The 15,702-nt window shown below is 40.2% G+C and overlaps 1 protein-coding gene across 1 annotated transcript in view; it reads left to right on the top strand.

Annotated features, from left to right (window-relative positions):
- Nucleotides 1-15,702, top strand: part of URB1 (URB1 ribosome biogenesis homolog) — a 91,291-nt gene that overhangs the window by 52,179 nt on the left and 23,410 nt on the right. The window contains exons 20-28 of the mRNA XM_070750369.1: nucleotides 12-236; nucleotides 602-778; nucleotides 2,557-3,403; nucleotides 5,965-6,157; nucleotides 7,064-7,247; nucleotides 7,949-8,007; nucleotides 10,389-10,582; nucleotides 14,084-14,194; nucleotides 15,526-15,589. Coding sequence (XP_070606470.1) covers nucleotides 12-236; nucleotides 602-778; nucleotides 2,557-3,403; nucleotides 5,965-6,157; nucleotides 7,064-7,247; nucleotides 7,949-8,007; nucleotides 10,389-10,582; nucleotides 14,084-14,194; nucleotides 15,526-15,589 — 2,054 coding nt within the window. The remainder of the gene's footprint in view (nucleotides 1-11; nucleotides 237-601; nucleotides 779-2,556; nucleotides 3,404-5,964; nucleotides 6,158-7,063; nucleotides 7,248-7,948; nucleotides 8,008-10,388; nucleotides 10,583-14,083; nucleotides 14,195-15,525; nucleotides 15,590-15,702) is intronic.

Genomic DNA, 15,702 nt, shown 5'->3' with positions numbered 1-15,702 from the left:
TTCCTACTCAGTTCCAGCAAGACAGGGACGAAAGTGTGGAAGAGGTGCGGCCATCGGATTCCTCCTTTTTTACCTTGTTAAAGAATAGTTACCAGAAAGGTGCTTCTGTTTTACTGGACGAGGATATTCAAACAAAGCTGAACGAAGCTATTTCCCAGCTCCAGCCGCAGCAGCTCTCGTTGGCTTTAAAACATGTCCTTCTGTACCTAAAAACTACTGTGGAGAACTTCGGCTGTGTGAGCTATTTTTTTCTTGTTTTTTTGAAAGCTACTTTAATCGTTACATACAGTCCCTTTCATTAAGAACCATCTCAACTTTAGATGAGAGCAAACATGCATTTTCTGAAGCAGGTGTACTGTATATAGCAAAAAAACCCCATATAATCCCTTGATTCAGGGTTCTAAGATACATGCTTGTAGTAGTTGATTACAGTGTTGCTTATAGATGCAAAGTATGTTGCACGGACTTGCAAAATAAATAAGTGGAACCTATGTATGATCATTAATATGTCCTTTTGATAAAATATATAATCAGGGTGTTTTGTTCTCAATCCCCCCTTTCTTTTTCTTCACTAAGAAATGTCTATTGTTTTTGTCAACAGTTGAGCAAAAATTCTGGCCTTTCCCTTGTTACTGTCTACATGGATTTGTTGAAGAGCTTGTTGCGCAAAGGTGATGATGCAGAGTTACGTGGTCAGCCTGAGCAGAAAAATACCCAGATTGAACCTGAACTTTTTATGGAAGCAGAAATTTTGATACAAGACGCTGAGAATGACAAGGTGCTAATTTTTCTGTGTGGATATTCTGGAGGAAAAAAACCCCTTTATGCATGCTGTTTACTGTTCATTTACATGGGCAAAATCCATATTTCTTTTTTTGCTTAAAATGAGTCATTATGTTGTGAGAAAAAATTCTCTCATGCACAGTTTTTGTTAGATAGTAATGTGAAAAATGAAATTCATGAACTGACATTCTGTATTTAGCCTACATATTCCAAAATGTGCTATGGTCCTGGGATATGCAATTCCTGGTAGAAGAAGAGGTGCTCTCTAAGATTGATTATATTGAGTTCCAGTAAGAATGTAACTCCAGTAAGAATGTAACTGTACACTGCTTATTAGTTGGTCAGTATATGGCAAAATACCAGAGATAGCCTTACATAATCATAGAATGATAGGGAACATGCATTGTGTACAACACCCATCTCAGTCCAGAAATCCAGATTAAAGCATTATTATTATTATTATTATTATTATTATTATTATTATTATTATTATTATTATTATTATTAATTAGATTTGTATGCCGCCCCTCTCCGCAGACTCAGGGCGGCTCACAACAGTGATAAAAACAATATATATTGACAAATCTAATAATTAAAATCTACGATAATTATTGTACATTTAAAAAACTAAAAGTAAGGAACCCCAATATAAAAAACATACATACAGTCATATCATGCACTAAAACTACATAGGCAGGGGGAGATGTCTTAGTTCCTCCACGCTTGACGACAGAGGTGGGTTTTAAGGAGTTTATGAAAGGCAAGGAGGGTGGGGGCAATTCTAATCTCTGGAAGGAGTTGATTCCAGAGGGTTGGAGCCGCCACAGAGAAGGCTCTTGCCCTGGGTCCCGCCAGACGACATTGCTTAGTCAACGGGATCCGAAGAAGACCAACTCTGTGGGACCTGACCGGTCGCTGGGATTCATGCGGCAGAAGGCGGTCTCGCAGATATCCTGGTCCGGTGCCATGAAGGGCTTTATAAAGCATCCTTGACCACTGTTTAGATTCCACTTCAGCATATCCTGTGAAGAGGAACTTAGCACCTCCCTTAGAAATTGGTTTTGCTGTAAAACATTTACTGTTTAAAAGTAGTAAAAAGTAGTTTTGTGCAACCATTTTCTTAATTTTTTTCTGTCAAAATCTTTTGATATTCTTTTTCAAATTGATATATATTACTCAGGTTGAATGTACTATCAGGTGTAAGTTTTCAGATCCCACTCAATCATATTAGAGAATGGTTGTCACTTTCATTTAGTTATTCATTCGTTCATTCATTTATTTATTTGATTTTTATGCCGCCCCTCTCCGAAGACTTGGGGCAGCTCACAACAGCAATAAAAACAATATAGCAGTGGAACAAATATAGAATAGAATAGAATAGAATTTTTATTGGCCTAGTGTGATTGGACACACAAGGAATTTGTCTTGGTGCATATGCTCTCAGCGTCCATAAAATAAAATATACATTTGTCAAGAATCATGTGGTACAACACTTAATGATTGTCACAGGGGTCAAATAAAACCCTATCATTATTTAAAAAACCAAACAGCACATTCATACCAAACATAAAACAAAGTATAAAAAAGCCTGGGGGTAAGGTGTCTCAACTCCCCCATGCCTTGCGGCATAAGTGAGTCTTGAGTAATTTCTTACTGAGTAAGTGAATTTTCCTAGGGAACTAGTTAGCAACAGTGAAAAATAGAATGCTGATCAGACACTGATCTAATCCAAAGAAGTTCTTAAGTCTTTTATTGCAATCATTTCTATTTTAGATCATGGAAGAGATGCTCTCTTTGGTCTTCAAACACCCTATCCTGGAAAATTGGTTCCTGGCTATAGAACAACATTCCCTCCCTCCACACAATCTTAATCCAATTAAAGTAAAACTGCTTTCAAGTCATCTAAGCCGCAACATTCTTGATTTGTTGAAAATGAGTTGTCCATTGCTACAACTTAGGAATCAGCTAGATATACTTTGCAGATATTTTGAAGCCATCACAAAGACTGTTTTGGAAGAGCTGCACTCTGATGCAAAAGAAGGATGCAGAACATCACCCCCAAAATCTCTGCAGATAGAGGCTTTACAAGAGCTGCACATTTATATGAATATGGACCAGCTGAAAGAAATCATGCTACAACTTTGCAAGGCCAACCTAGCCACTTCAAAATCTGAAACTTTAACTGGGGGAAAAATCTGTTTGAACATTCATGGACAAACCTTGATGCAGCTTCTCACAGATGGCTACCAGAGAGGTTCTCTGAAAGGAGATTCCTTTTTTTCAAGAGAGCACATTCAAGGAATGAGCATTCTGTTGTCTGCATCTATCACTGAAGAGTTGGAAAAGGTCTTTATGTGCATGATACAGAAAGAACCTATCTTTGCCCAAGCAGTTGACATTGATGTGCAGCTTTGGTGCCTCAAGCGATCCACAGAAATTTCTGTTTATATTGTAGCTTTGTTGATTCAGTACTCTCACACTCATTTGTTACATTTTGAGCTTTGGTGTCTGAAGAGCAGCACAAGCAAATTTCTAAAAATGAACGCAACCCTTTTTATGCCCCTTGTTAACGTGTACTTGGACTGTCAAGAAAAGCAACATTTCAAAGGCTTATCAAAAGGTAATCATGCCAGCTGATTTTTAACACTACTCTAACCATGTTATGAGTGCCTCCGGAATAATATTTATTTATTTATTTATTGGATTTGTATGCCGCCCCTCTCCGGAGACTCGGGGCAGCTAACAGCGACAATAACACAGTGTACAATAGTAATTTGGTATTAGAAATGATTAAAAATCCATTAAAAACCAAACATACATACATACATACCATGCATAGAATTGTAAAGGCCAAGGGGGAAAGAGGATCTCAATTCCCCCATGCCTGGCGGCAGAGATGGGTTTTAAGTTGTTTACGAAAGGCAAGGAGGGTGGGGGCAGTTCTAATCTCTGGGGGGAGTTGGTTCCAGAGGGCTGGGGCCACCACAGAGAAGGCTCTTCCCCTGGGTCCCGCCAGGTGACATTGCTTAGTTGACGGGACCCGGAGAAGATCCACTCTGTGGGACCTAACTGGTCGCTGGGATTCGTGCAGCAGAAGGCGGTCCCTTTTAAGCCTAACATTGTTAAAATAGTGGGAAACGTTCTTTTATTTCTGATTCATTTATTTTTTAAAATATTTTGTTCTGCATCTCTTGCTTTGAAGCCATCTGGTCGGGCTGATTTGTGCTTCTATAACTGTGATGGTGAACCTATGGCACCCAGAGCCATATCGGAGGGCACGTGAGGCAGTGCCCTACGTCAGCTCCAGCGCATATACATGCGCTGGCCAGCTGATTATCGGCCTTGGGGAAGACTGATTTTCACACTTCGGAGGCTTCAGGGAAGCTTCCTGGCCAAAAATGGCCCAATGGGCAAACCGGAAGTGCGTTTTTCTGAACTTCCATTTTTCCTGTTGGGCTGGTTTTTATCCTCCAGAGGCTTCAGGGAAGCCTCTTGAAGCCTGGGGAAAGTGGAAAACAGGCCAACAAGCCAGCCGGAAGTTCGTTTCAGAACTTCCATTTGGTCTGTTTGGCTGTTTTTTGCCGTCTCCAGGCTTCAGGAGTCCAGAGGCTTCAGTGAGGCCTGTGCGCATGCACAAGGGGAAGCAGTGTGCGTGTGTGTGATGGTGGGGAAAGTGGGGAAGGGTTGGGTATGCATGGGGGAGGGCATGAGTGTGGGCACATGCCTGTGTGCGCACACACCCTATTGGCACGCAAGCCAAAAAAGGTTCACCATCACTGTTCTACAATATTGCCTAGGACAGTGATGGCGAACCTTTTTTTCCTTGGCTGCCAAAAGAGCATGTGTGCACGCTATCATGCATGCATGAGTGTCCACACCCATAATTCAATGCCTGTGGAGCAGCGGTCCCCAAACTATGGCCCGCGGGCCGGATGCAGCCCGCTGAGGTCTTTTAACCGGCCCTCCGCAGCACACAAGATTTTACTGATCAATATAATAAGAGGGAGAAATAAAGAGGGAGAGAGAAAGGAAGAGGAGAGATAGAAAGGGAGAGAGAGAAAGGGAGAAATAGAGAGAGGGGGAGAGAGAGAAAGTGTGAGAGATACAAAGAGGGAGAGTTAGAAAGAGAGTGAGTGAGAGAGAGAGAAGAGAGAGAGAAAGAAAGAGAAAGAGGGAGAGATAGAAAGGGAGAGAGAAAGGAAGAGGGAGAGATGGAAAGAGAGAGAGAGAGAAAAAGAGAAAAATGAGAAAATGATGAAGGGAAGGAACGAGGGAGAGGAAAATGAAAGAAATGAGAGAAAAGGAAGAGGGAAGAGAGAAGTGGAGAGGAAGGAGGGAAGGAAGGAGAAATGGAGTTTGTTGATTTAAGTTTAAATTTACTTATTAATAAAGAAGTATAAATTACTTAATTACTAATTACTTAATTACTTATTACTTCTTTGTTTTAAATATTGTATTTGTTCCCATTTTGTTTTTTACTTTAAATAAGGTATGTGTAGTGTGCATAAGGATTTGTTCATAGGGTTTTTTTATAGTCCGGCCCTCCAACAGTCTGAGGGACAGTGAACTGGCCCCCTGTGTAAAAAGTTTGGGGACCCCTGCTGTGGGGGGTGAAAACAGCTTCCCCCGCCTCCCTGGAGGCGGTGTTTCCCAACTTCTGGTGGGCCCAGTATGTTTGTGTTTTGCTGTTCCCGGGCTCCAAAGGCTTCCCTGGATCCAGGGGAGAGTAAAAACACCCTCCCCCATCCCCCCCAGAAGCTCTCTGGAATCCAAAAACGCCCTCCCAGAGCCTCTGTGTGAGTCAAAAATCAGCTGGCCTGCACACACATGCACATTGGAGCTGAGCTAGGGCAACAACTCACGTGCCAGCAGACCCGTGCCATAGGTTTGCCATCACTGGCCTAGGATAAATAATGCAAGAAGCATTTATTTAGATCTTATTCTGTTAGTAGTAGTATTCTGTTCGTGTAGTATCATGAACCTTTGTTTCAAGCAGATAAGCATTTCTCCAGATAGAGCTCTGCCTTGTCTAGAAATCCTAATCTTCTGTTGAGTCTATATTTAAGAAACTCTTCTGAGGATTTCAGTTTGTTACTTTGGGCTTTGATGCATACATAATCCCCTGAATTTTGGAAATGTTCATTTGTTCCTTTGTATTTTGACTTTGTACCTTGTTTTTAGCTGTTAAGTCTGTCTTGAGAGAAGCTTTATGGCCAGAACTCATGAATACTCTTTTGAAAGTGGATTCATCACAGACGTCTACTATGGAATGTCATGTTCTTTCCAAGTTATTGCCACAATCCGATACAGAGGCCTTTACTGATCTAACAGAAAAATTAACTCTAACTCTTGAGAGACTTGGAAATCACAAACAGTAAGTTTACATAATTTCTAGCAGTGATATTATACATGTGAACCATTTAGTATTTATTTTTATTTTAAAACAGAAGTAGACATTCAGAATCCTCTTTTTTTTAGTGTATTTTGAAGTTTGGATGAAAATCATAAAGTTTAATGTACAGTGGTCCCTCTATTTTCACGGGTTCGAACTTTGCGAAACGTCTATACCACGGTTTTTCAAAAATATTAATTAAAAAATGCTTTGCGTTTCCCCCCCCCATACCACGGTTTTTCCCGCCCGATGACGTCATATGTCATCGCCAAACTTTCATCGGTCTTTAATAAATGGTTTTTTTTATAAACTTTAATAAATAAACATGGTGAATAATAATCTAAATGGTTGCTAAGAGAATGGGAAATTGTAATTTAGGGGTTTAAAGTGTTAAGGGATGGCTTGTGATACTGTTCATAGCCAAAAATAGTGTATTTACTTCCGCATCTCTACTTCGCGGAAATTCAACTTCCGTGGGCAGTCTCGGAACGTATCCCCCGCGAAAATTGAGGGAACACTGTACCCTGTTTTCCCCAAAATAAAACATCCCCTGATAATAAGCTCAATTGGGCTTTTGAGTGCATGGCAATAAGGCCAAGCACTTATTTCAGGGTTCAAAATATATATATAAGACAGGGTCTTATTTTCAGGGAAATATGATAGCTATATAACAATTAAAGAAACTAAGCACACTTTTTCATTCATGGGCCCAATTTATGTTGCTGCCTTCTACTTGCTTAGCAGTAGAAATTTTGGGCTCTATTATGGTTGCAAGTTGAGGACTGCCTGTGGTTATATTTATCTTATATAATGGAGGAAGGTTGAGGGTATGTGGAAAATTGAAATAGACATTGCCACTGCTCTGTTACTCTTTTCAAACCTCTCCAGGTGGATAGTTGCTGATGCTGTATCAAGAGTTCTGGAGACCTCTGCAGAAAAATTGCATTCATGGAGGAAACATCTCGTAGTTACCTGTATAAAGTGGTTGAGCCTATCCTTCAATAGTAGCCAAGAGCAAGAAACACATTCAGAAGTGGAGAATACCATGCTATTGAAGCTAGAAAACTTATTGGTGAGGACTGGGATTTACCATTCATTTGTATATTAATATTAAGAATTGATGGACCAAAGATGCTGAATATAGCAGGGTTTATTTTTTCATTAGGAAGTGTAAATCCATAGATGGATCCAAGGGTATACAAATAATTGCAAATGCTAATTTTTCAATTTTGCTAGAATTTTGGAGATGGTAACTATGGTTCCTCCAGACAGAATTTCCAGATGTTACCAATTTCCTCTATAGTTGTGCATTCTATTAAAGGAGACAAGTAATATACTGTCAGTACTCATTAATCTTCTAACTTTTCACAAATGTCTGTTAAGAAGCAGCTACTCAAAAGTTTGATTTGAATAGTGTTTTTAATTATGAACACATGAGATTGAAAAAAGGTAGGAATGCAAGTTAACATCATTTGCAAACTCCTTCGTATAACATTAAAATTATCTACCGTAGTACTTTTCCTTTAAAATTTAGGAAAATTGTTAATCGTGGAAGGAGATTTAATTCACACAAAACTTTATTGTAAAGGATAGAAGAGACGTCATAGGAGTCAACCCACACATTTCTCAAAAATTGTTATGCCAAAATTTTAATATTTGTCAGTTTGCTGCATTACATTCATGAAGAAAGGATGGGATTGCTCTTTTCAGTTTAGTTCTAAAAACTTTATTATATTGCAGTGCGTGATATATTACTATTTCTTGTCTATCCAGAATTCAGTAACTGAAGTGGTTCCAGACGACTGGAATAGTTTTGTGAAGTTGGGGCTGAAGTAAGCATATTTATGTTTATAGCAACGATGCATTTTTCAGATAGCCAAACTGGAAAAATTCTGAGAACACACTGCTTTATTTTATTTTTTATTTATTAGATTTGTATGCCACCCCTCTCCGTAGACTAGGGGCGGCTTACAGCAATAATAAAACAATGTACAACAAATCTAATATTTATTTATTTATTTATTTATTTATTTATTTATTTATTTATTTATTTATTATTTAGATTTGTATGCCGCCCCTCTCCGCGGACTCGGGGCGGCTCACAGCAAAATATAACAATTGTAACAAATCCAAATAAATTTAAAATATTTTAAAAAGTTTTAAAAAGAACCCCATTTACTAACAAGCACACACACAAATATACCATGCATAAATTGTACATGCCCGGGGGAGGTGTTTCAGTTCCCCCATGCCTGACGGCAAAGGTGAGTTTTAAGGAGTTTACGGAAGGCAGGGAGAGTAGGGGCAGTTCTAATCTCCGGGGGGGAGTTGGTTCCAGAGAGTCGGGGCCGCCACAGAGAAGGCTCTTCCCCTGGGGCCCGCCAACCGACATTGTTTAGTTGACGGGACCTGGAGAAGGCCCACTCTGTGGGGCCTAATCGGTCGCTGGGATTCGTGTGGCAGAAGGCGGTCTCGGAGATATTCTGGTCCAATGCCATGAAGGGCTTTAAAGGTCATAACCAACACTTTGAATTGTGACCGGAAACTAATCGGCAACCAATGCAGACTGCAGAGTGTTGGTGTAACATGGGCATACTTAGGGAAGCCCATGATTGCTCTCGCAGCTGCATTCTGCACGATCTGAAGTTTCCGAACACTTTTCAAAGGTAGCCCCATGTAGAGACCGTTACAGTAGTCAAATCTTCAGGTGATGAGGGCATGAGTGACTGTGAGCAGTGAGTCCCGATCCAGGTAGGGCCGCAACTGGTAAACCAGGCGAACCTGGGCAAACGTCCCCCTCGCCACAGCTGAAAGATGGTTCTCTAATGTGAGCTGTGGATCGAGGACGCCCAAGTTGCGTACCCTCTCTGAGGGGGTCAATAATTCCCCCCCCCCCCAGGGTAATGGATGGACAGATGGAATTGTCCTTGGGAGGCAGAACCCACAGCCACTCCGTCTTATCAGGGTTGAGTTTGCTTTAATATGTCTATGGAGATTCTCAGTCATGGTTATCTCAAAGGTGCTTTTTCAAGAGGCAACTGGACTTTCTGCTTTTTTAAAAAGACATTTGCTTCTCATACAAAGAAGCTTACTCAGTTCTTCCTACTTCCAGTACTCCTGACTTCTACACAAATGAAGTGTTTTTTATTATGCAAGTTATTTTACTACATTATCTCTTCCTCTCTGTGCATTTAGAATAATGTACGGTATGTACAGATTATATGCATGTAGAGAATTCTACTGTTTCCTGATTCTTCAGCCACTGGACAAAGAACTTGTACTATTTCAATCAACCTGAATAAAGTCCACTAAAATTCAGTACTTCTATAGTAATGTGAATATGAGATTAAATATTGGTAGAAGTGGCCATAAAGGATGCATTCGTGTCTATGAAATATAACAAGTGCCTGAATGCAAAATTGCTTCCTAATTTTGGAATTTCTTTTAATTTAAGAAATAATACCTAATACACCATGTCATTATCCTTTAAAGCTGGAGCACACAACCTAAATACCCAGAACCCCAGAAACTCCTTGGCCTCTAATAGATCTGCAAAAATTGCTACCAAATTGTAATTGTTAATGTGGCAAACAAGTATAATTATGAAATGATTGAATGCCTTGTCCTTGTTTATCAACTGTTCACAGTTACAAACTATAAATAATAATAATAACAACAGAGTTGGAAGGGACGTTGGAGGTCTTTTAGTCCAACCCCCTGCTTATATTAAGTATATTTACTTTTAATTAAATGTAAAGATAATTTAAATAGTTTGATTTTTTTTTCTGGTCCAACCGACCAGAATTTGTCAGAGATGTCAAACTTTTTTCATCAAGGCATTGTCACATGATGCATCATTACTTTTCCCCCCTTTGCTAAACTGGGTGTGGGCGTGGCAGAGTGTGACACATCTGCCTGCAGGCCATGAGTTTGACAGCTCTGCATTAGTAAATTCAGCATGCAACTAAAAAGTCAAGTTCAGGAAAAATTAGTTACTGGATGAATTGAATAACAGCCTTAATTATCCACTGAGTAACATGGGCAGATAGATTAAATCTATTCTTTCTAGAGGACTCCAGGTTGGGAAGGCAATTCAGAAGCACATTCATTGTTTCTACAAATGCCAACATAATATCAGCATGCAGAAGAACTTCTGTTATATAATTTGCTAATGTTTGATGTTTGACTTAATGTCTTTTTAATTGTCATGCAGGTATCGTTATAAAGACCAGACTTTCCTGAAAACTCTGAATGCAGCTATAAATGTGTTATACCAGAAAGAAAATTCTTTTAAAAAAAGATTAACCAAACCTGAAGTGCTGTATATGATGATCACGCAGCATTCACTGTTTTTATCCATAATGCTGAGACCACAAGAAGGCAGTGACACGAATGCTCATCTAAGAGGTCTCCTTTTCTTTCTAGCTTCTTTGGTGTCTATGTATAATTTATATATTTGCAAACCATTTTTCCATATATTTTGTTTATTGCCCACTGATGTATTTTGGCAGTAGTATCTCTCTAGCATTATCAGTTCCTTTCATGATAATTTATAGATTCGTACAAGGATACAAGTTTAATAATGTATTATAATGCTCAACTTAATTTGTCAGCGAACTTCAAGAAATGATTATACAGGGATACCTTGTCTTACTAACCCCTCGTCATACAAACTTTTCGAGATACAAACCCGGGCTTTAAGATTTTTTTGTCTCTTCTTTCAAACTATTTTCACCTTACGAACCCAAGCCAATGCTGCTGGGATGCCCCGCCTCTGGACTTCCATTGCCAGCGAAGCGCCCGTTTTTGCGCTGCTGGGATTCCCCTGAGGCTCCCCTCCATGGGAAACCCCACCTCCAGACTTCCGTGTTTTTGCGATGCTGCAGGGGAATCCCAGCAGTGCAAAAACGGGCACTTCACTGGCAACGGAAGTCCGGAGGTGGGGTTTTCCAGCGAGGGGAGCCTCAGCGAAATCGCAGCATCGCAAAAACATGGAAGTCTGGAGGTGGGGGTCTTCTGTGTTTTTGCAATGCTGCGATTTCACTGAGGCTCCCCTTGCTGGGAAACCCCACCTCTGGACTTCCGCTACCAGCAAAGCGTCCGTTTTTGCGCTGCTGGGATTCTCCTGCTGGGATTTCCCTGCAGCATCGCAAAAACACGGAAGTCTGGAGGTGGGGTTTCCCATGGAAGGGAGCCTCAGGGGAATCCCAGCAGTGCAAAAATGGGTGCTTCGGCTGGTAAAAGGGGTGAGTTTTGGGCTTGCACGCATGAATCACTTTTCCATTGATTCCTATGGGAAACATTGTTTCGTCTTACGAACTTTTCACCTTACGAACCTTGTCCCGGAACCAATTAAGTTCGTAAGACAAGGTATCACTGTATATGGGTATCATACTGTGCATTTTGCACTGTATGATAACCGTACAGAAGTTAACAAATGTAGAAGAGAAGGGGTTTGTGAGGGAAAAGTGAGAAATACTTTCTCTTCATAAAAACTGCTGATTTCCCAGCAAATTAATTTTCATCATTCTCTCAAGGTCGTTTTCCCAGAGGGTCTTGAACAAATTAAATTGATGCTAAGCTTTAAAAAAATATATGGATATGGGATTATTATTGGTCTGTGTTGTATCCCGGGTCTTCGCAGATTGAAAACAAAGGAGGAATCCACATGCTGATATTTCAAATCAACCCTTTTATATAGAAAGCCTCATTCATACAAGCCAAATTCATGCATGTGAGTTCATCTTGGCAGCTTCTCAGTGAGAGGAGTTAAAAGATAACGGTCCAGCTGCAAGGCTGCTGCCGAAGATCAAAGCCAATTGTGAATTCCTTTATGAGATAAAGAGTCTCCAGTTTCACTGACTTACAGTTACAGCTTTCCAGCATCTCCGCAGACAAGGAACTTTTACTCCAAGGATTTTAGCTGGGAAATAACAGTTGGCTAGCGTAACCTGGCTGAAACCTCAAACATCAACTGACTCCATTACAAAATGTTGAAACTCCACCTCGAATTTTCCATCAGCCACCCTTAAATACCTATGGGGAGTAGTCAACAATTCCCTAGACTTAACAAACTTCAGACTACTTCCATTTGTTTGTGTGTTTTATTTTATTTTATTTTTTTTATTTTATTCTATTTTATTCTATTTTATTTTATTTTATTTTATTTTTATGCCGCCCTTCTCCTTAGACTCAGGGTGGCTTACAACATGTTAGCAATAGCACTTTTTAACAGAGCCAGCATATTGCCCCCACAATCTGGGTCCTCATTTTACCCACCTCGGAAGGATGGAAGGCTGAGTCAACCTTGAGCAGGTGATGAGATTTGAACCGCTGACCTTCAGATCTACAGTCAGCTTCAGTGGCCTGCAGTAAAGCACTCTACCTGCTGCGCCACCCCGGCCCATACAAGTATTCTTTCTTTTTCTTAGTCTTCTAAAGCGAGCATCTAATAAAGACTCATAATCTTCCTCCTCCTCCTCTTCCTCTAAGTCAGACCCTACTGTCATTGGCATATCTGCCACCTCTGGTGGTCCCTCAGGTTCATCCATGTCTATTACTCCATCACTCTCACTCTCTGCATCAGCTGGCAACACCACTGACCCCAGGTACCAAGATGGGCATGGCTCATCCTCATCAGGATCTAGCATTACCAGAGTTGGCCGAGGACCACTCACAACAGTCTGTAATGTTTGTACCAACAAACAGTATTAGAAACATAGAAGACGGCAGAAAAAGACCTCATGATCCATCTAGTCTGCCCTTATACTATTTTCTGTATTTTATCTTAGGATGGATATATGTTTATCCCAGGCATGTTTAAATTCAGTTACTGTGCATTTACCAACCATGTCTGCTGGAACTTTGTTCCAAGGATCTACTACTTTTTCAGAAAAATAATATTTTTTCATGTTGCTTTTGATCTTTCCCCCAACTAACTTCAGATTGTGTCCCCTTGTTCTTGTGTTCACTTTCCTATTAAAAACACTTCCCTCCTGGACCTTATTTAACCCTTTAACATATTTAAATGTTTCGATCATGTCCCCCCTTTTCCTTCTGTCCTCCAGACTATACAGATTGAGTTCATTAAGTCTTTCCTGATACGTTTTATGCTTAAGATCTTCCACCATTCTTGTAGCCCGTCTTTGGACTCGTTCAATTTTGTCAATAATCACTACCCCTAAATCCTTCTCTTCTGACGTTTTTGCTAACACAGAACTGCCAATACAATACTCAGATTGTGGATTCCTTTTCCCCAAGTGCATTATTTTACATTTGGAAACATTAAACTGCAGTTTCCATTGCTTTGACCATTTATCTAGTAAAGCTAAATCATTTACCATATTACAGACGCCTCCAGGAATATCAACCCTATTGCACACTTTAGAGTCATCAGCAAATAGGCAAACCTTCCCTACCAAACCTTCCCCTATGTCACTCACAAACATATTAAAAAGAATAGGACCCAGAACAGACCCTTGTGGCACACCGCTTGTAACCTGTCTCTGCTCAGAATACTCGCCATTAACAATAACTCTCTGATGTCTATGCTTCAGCCAGCTGCAAATCCATTGAACTATTCTTGTGTAGTCCTCACCAACTTGTTGCCTTTCAGCTATTTTGGACTACAATTCCCAGGATATCTTGCCTGCATATAGTGGGAAACACATCTATAGGTTTCCAATTTAGACACCAGAAAGTTCTGTGCATAGCATAACTCATATGAATGGGAATGTCACAGAAAATTAGTGTGCTGCTGTTGTGATGTTTTATTTGTCCCAGAGGATCCTGACCAGCCAGCTTGTTGTGCAGCATCTTTATGTTAAGAAAGTGCTTGAAAAAAATTCAAATAGCGTGCCTATCATGATGGGAGGGAAGGAGAAAAATATCTTTCCTTTTTGTTTTCAGAGACGTTAGTGGACCTCCTATTGTCTCTTGTGAAACTCTGCCCTGCAGTCTGTGAGAGTAATCACTTTGCTGTGCTGCTTGGAGCATATGGTGCAAGGCTGAACGTTTCAGGTGAGGAAATTTTCTCTTGAAAGGGGTGTTTGTTAACAAAAAAGCTTAATGTATGTTCTGTCAGGCTCTCTGGTAGACTCCTGCCAAAAATTCACAGGTACAAATTTCAGACACACACACGTTTGAAAATTCAAAACAATGTTCTTTATAATGAAAATTCACTTAAACCAAGCCCTCTTTTGGTATAGCAAAGAGCACTCGTCTCCAAACAAACTGGTAATTTGTACAAGTCCCTTATCAGTTCTGTGATACTTAGCTTGCAGCTGTGAGGCAATTCACAGTCCTTCTTCTTTCACAAAGTGAAACACACTTTGCCCTGGTTTAGTTTCAAAGCGGGAAAAATCAGCACACAAAAGGTCAAAGTCAGTAAAGCAGTCACGAAACACAAGGATCAGATAATCCTCCACAATGGCCAAACCCACAGGCTGCTATTTATAGCAGCCTCACTAATTACCACAGCCCCATCCAACCACAGGTGGCCTCATTTTCTTTGATAATAATCTCTCAGTTGCTGTTGCCTATGCATCGCTCTCTGCATGCGTGGCTGTATCATTAACTCTTGTTCCGAATCCAAGGAGGAGCTAGATAATTGATTTCCTTCTGAGCTGTCTGCTCCACTGTCCTCCTCCCTGTCGCTCATGTCTTCTTGGTCAGAGGAGCCTTCATCAGCCGATTCCACCGGGAGCAAAACAGGCCTGCAGCATGTGGATGTCTCCCCCACATCCACAGTCCTTGGGGCAGGAGCTGGGCCAGAGCTAACCACAACAATGTACGTTTGACTTAAACCATTTAAGTGAAGATCTTGAATCAATCAAGAACACAGAAATTAATTTTAAAAGATGTTGTGTCTTCAAGGGCGTGAATGAAACATTATTTTTTTTTGCATTTTTAAACCAACACTGAGCAAAAATTTGAGAAAGAAGGGCACATTGCTCAAGGCATAGCAGTAGTGATGACCTGATCATGGCTTGTGGACTCACTGGTGGAGGATATTGAATAAACTTTGTGATAGGGGTTCAGGGACTTCAGGTGGACTTACAACTTTCGGTGTTACTGGATGATGAATATTTCCATAAAATATTAGAATTCAAAATGATGATGGGATGGATATAAAAGCTCAAAACTGAGAATAACAATAAGGAATCAAAGATGTTAGTTTTCACTTAAGCCCTCAGAGAGACACCTGAATGCATGAAGTGCCTGAAATGGAGAGAATAGGATGGACACACAGCTATCTTATAGCCTCCATGCGAATATTGTATGGTTATGTCCTTAGGAATGTTGTTTCCTCTAGATACATGTCATTTTTACATTGTCTTTCATTTTTTCAGACCAGAAGATATTGTTTCTACTTAAATTGTATGAAAATAATGGTCTAAGCCTTCTTGACTTCAGGTTTGTATATATACATCTTGGTCATTGTAATAGGTAAAAAATGTACATATCTCGTCAGCCTTATTTTGCTATGCTTTGCTTAACCAGAATTGGTTGAATAAACCAATATATAC

This window comes from Erythrolamprus reginae, chromosome 4 (genome assembly GCF_031021105.1).
Source record: "Erythrolamprus reginae isolate rEryReg1 chromosome 4, rEryReg1.hap1, whole genome shotgun sequence".
Taxonomy (NCBI): domain Eukaryota; kingdom Metazoa; phylum Chordata; class Lepidosauria; order Squamata; family Dipsadidae; genus Erythrolamprus; species Erythrolamprus reginae.
The sequence above is the reverse complement of the archived record's forward strand: the minus strand, read 5'-3'. Positions and strand labels throughout refer to the sequence as shown.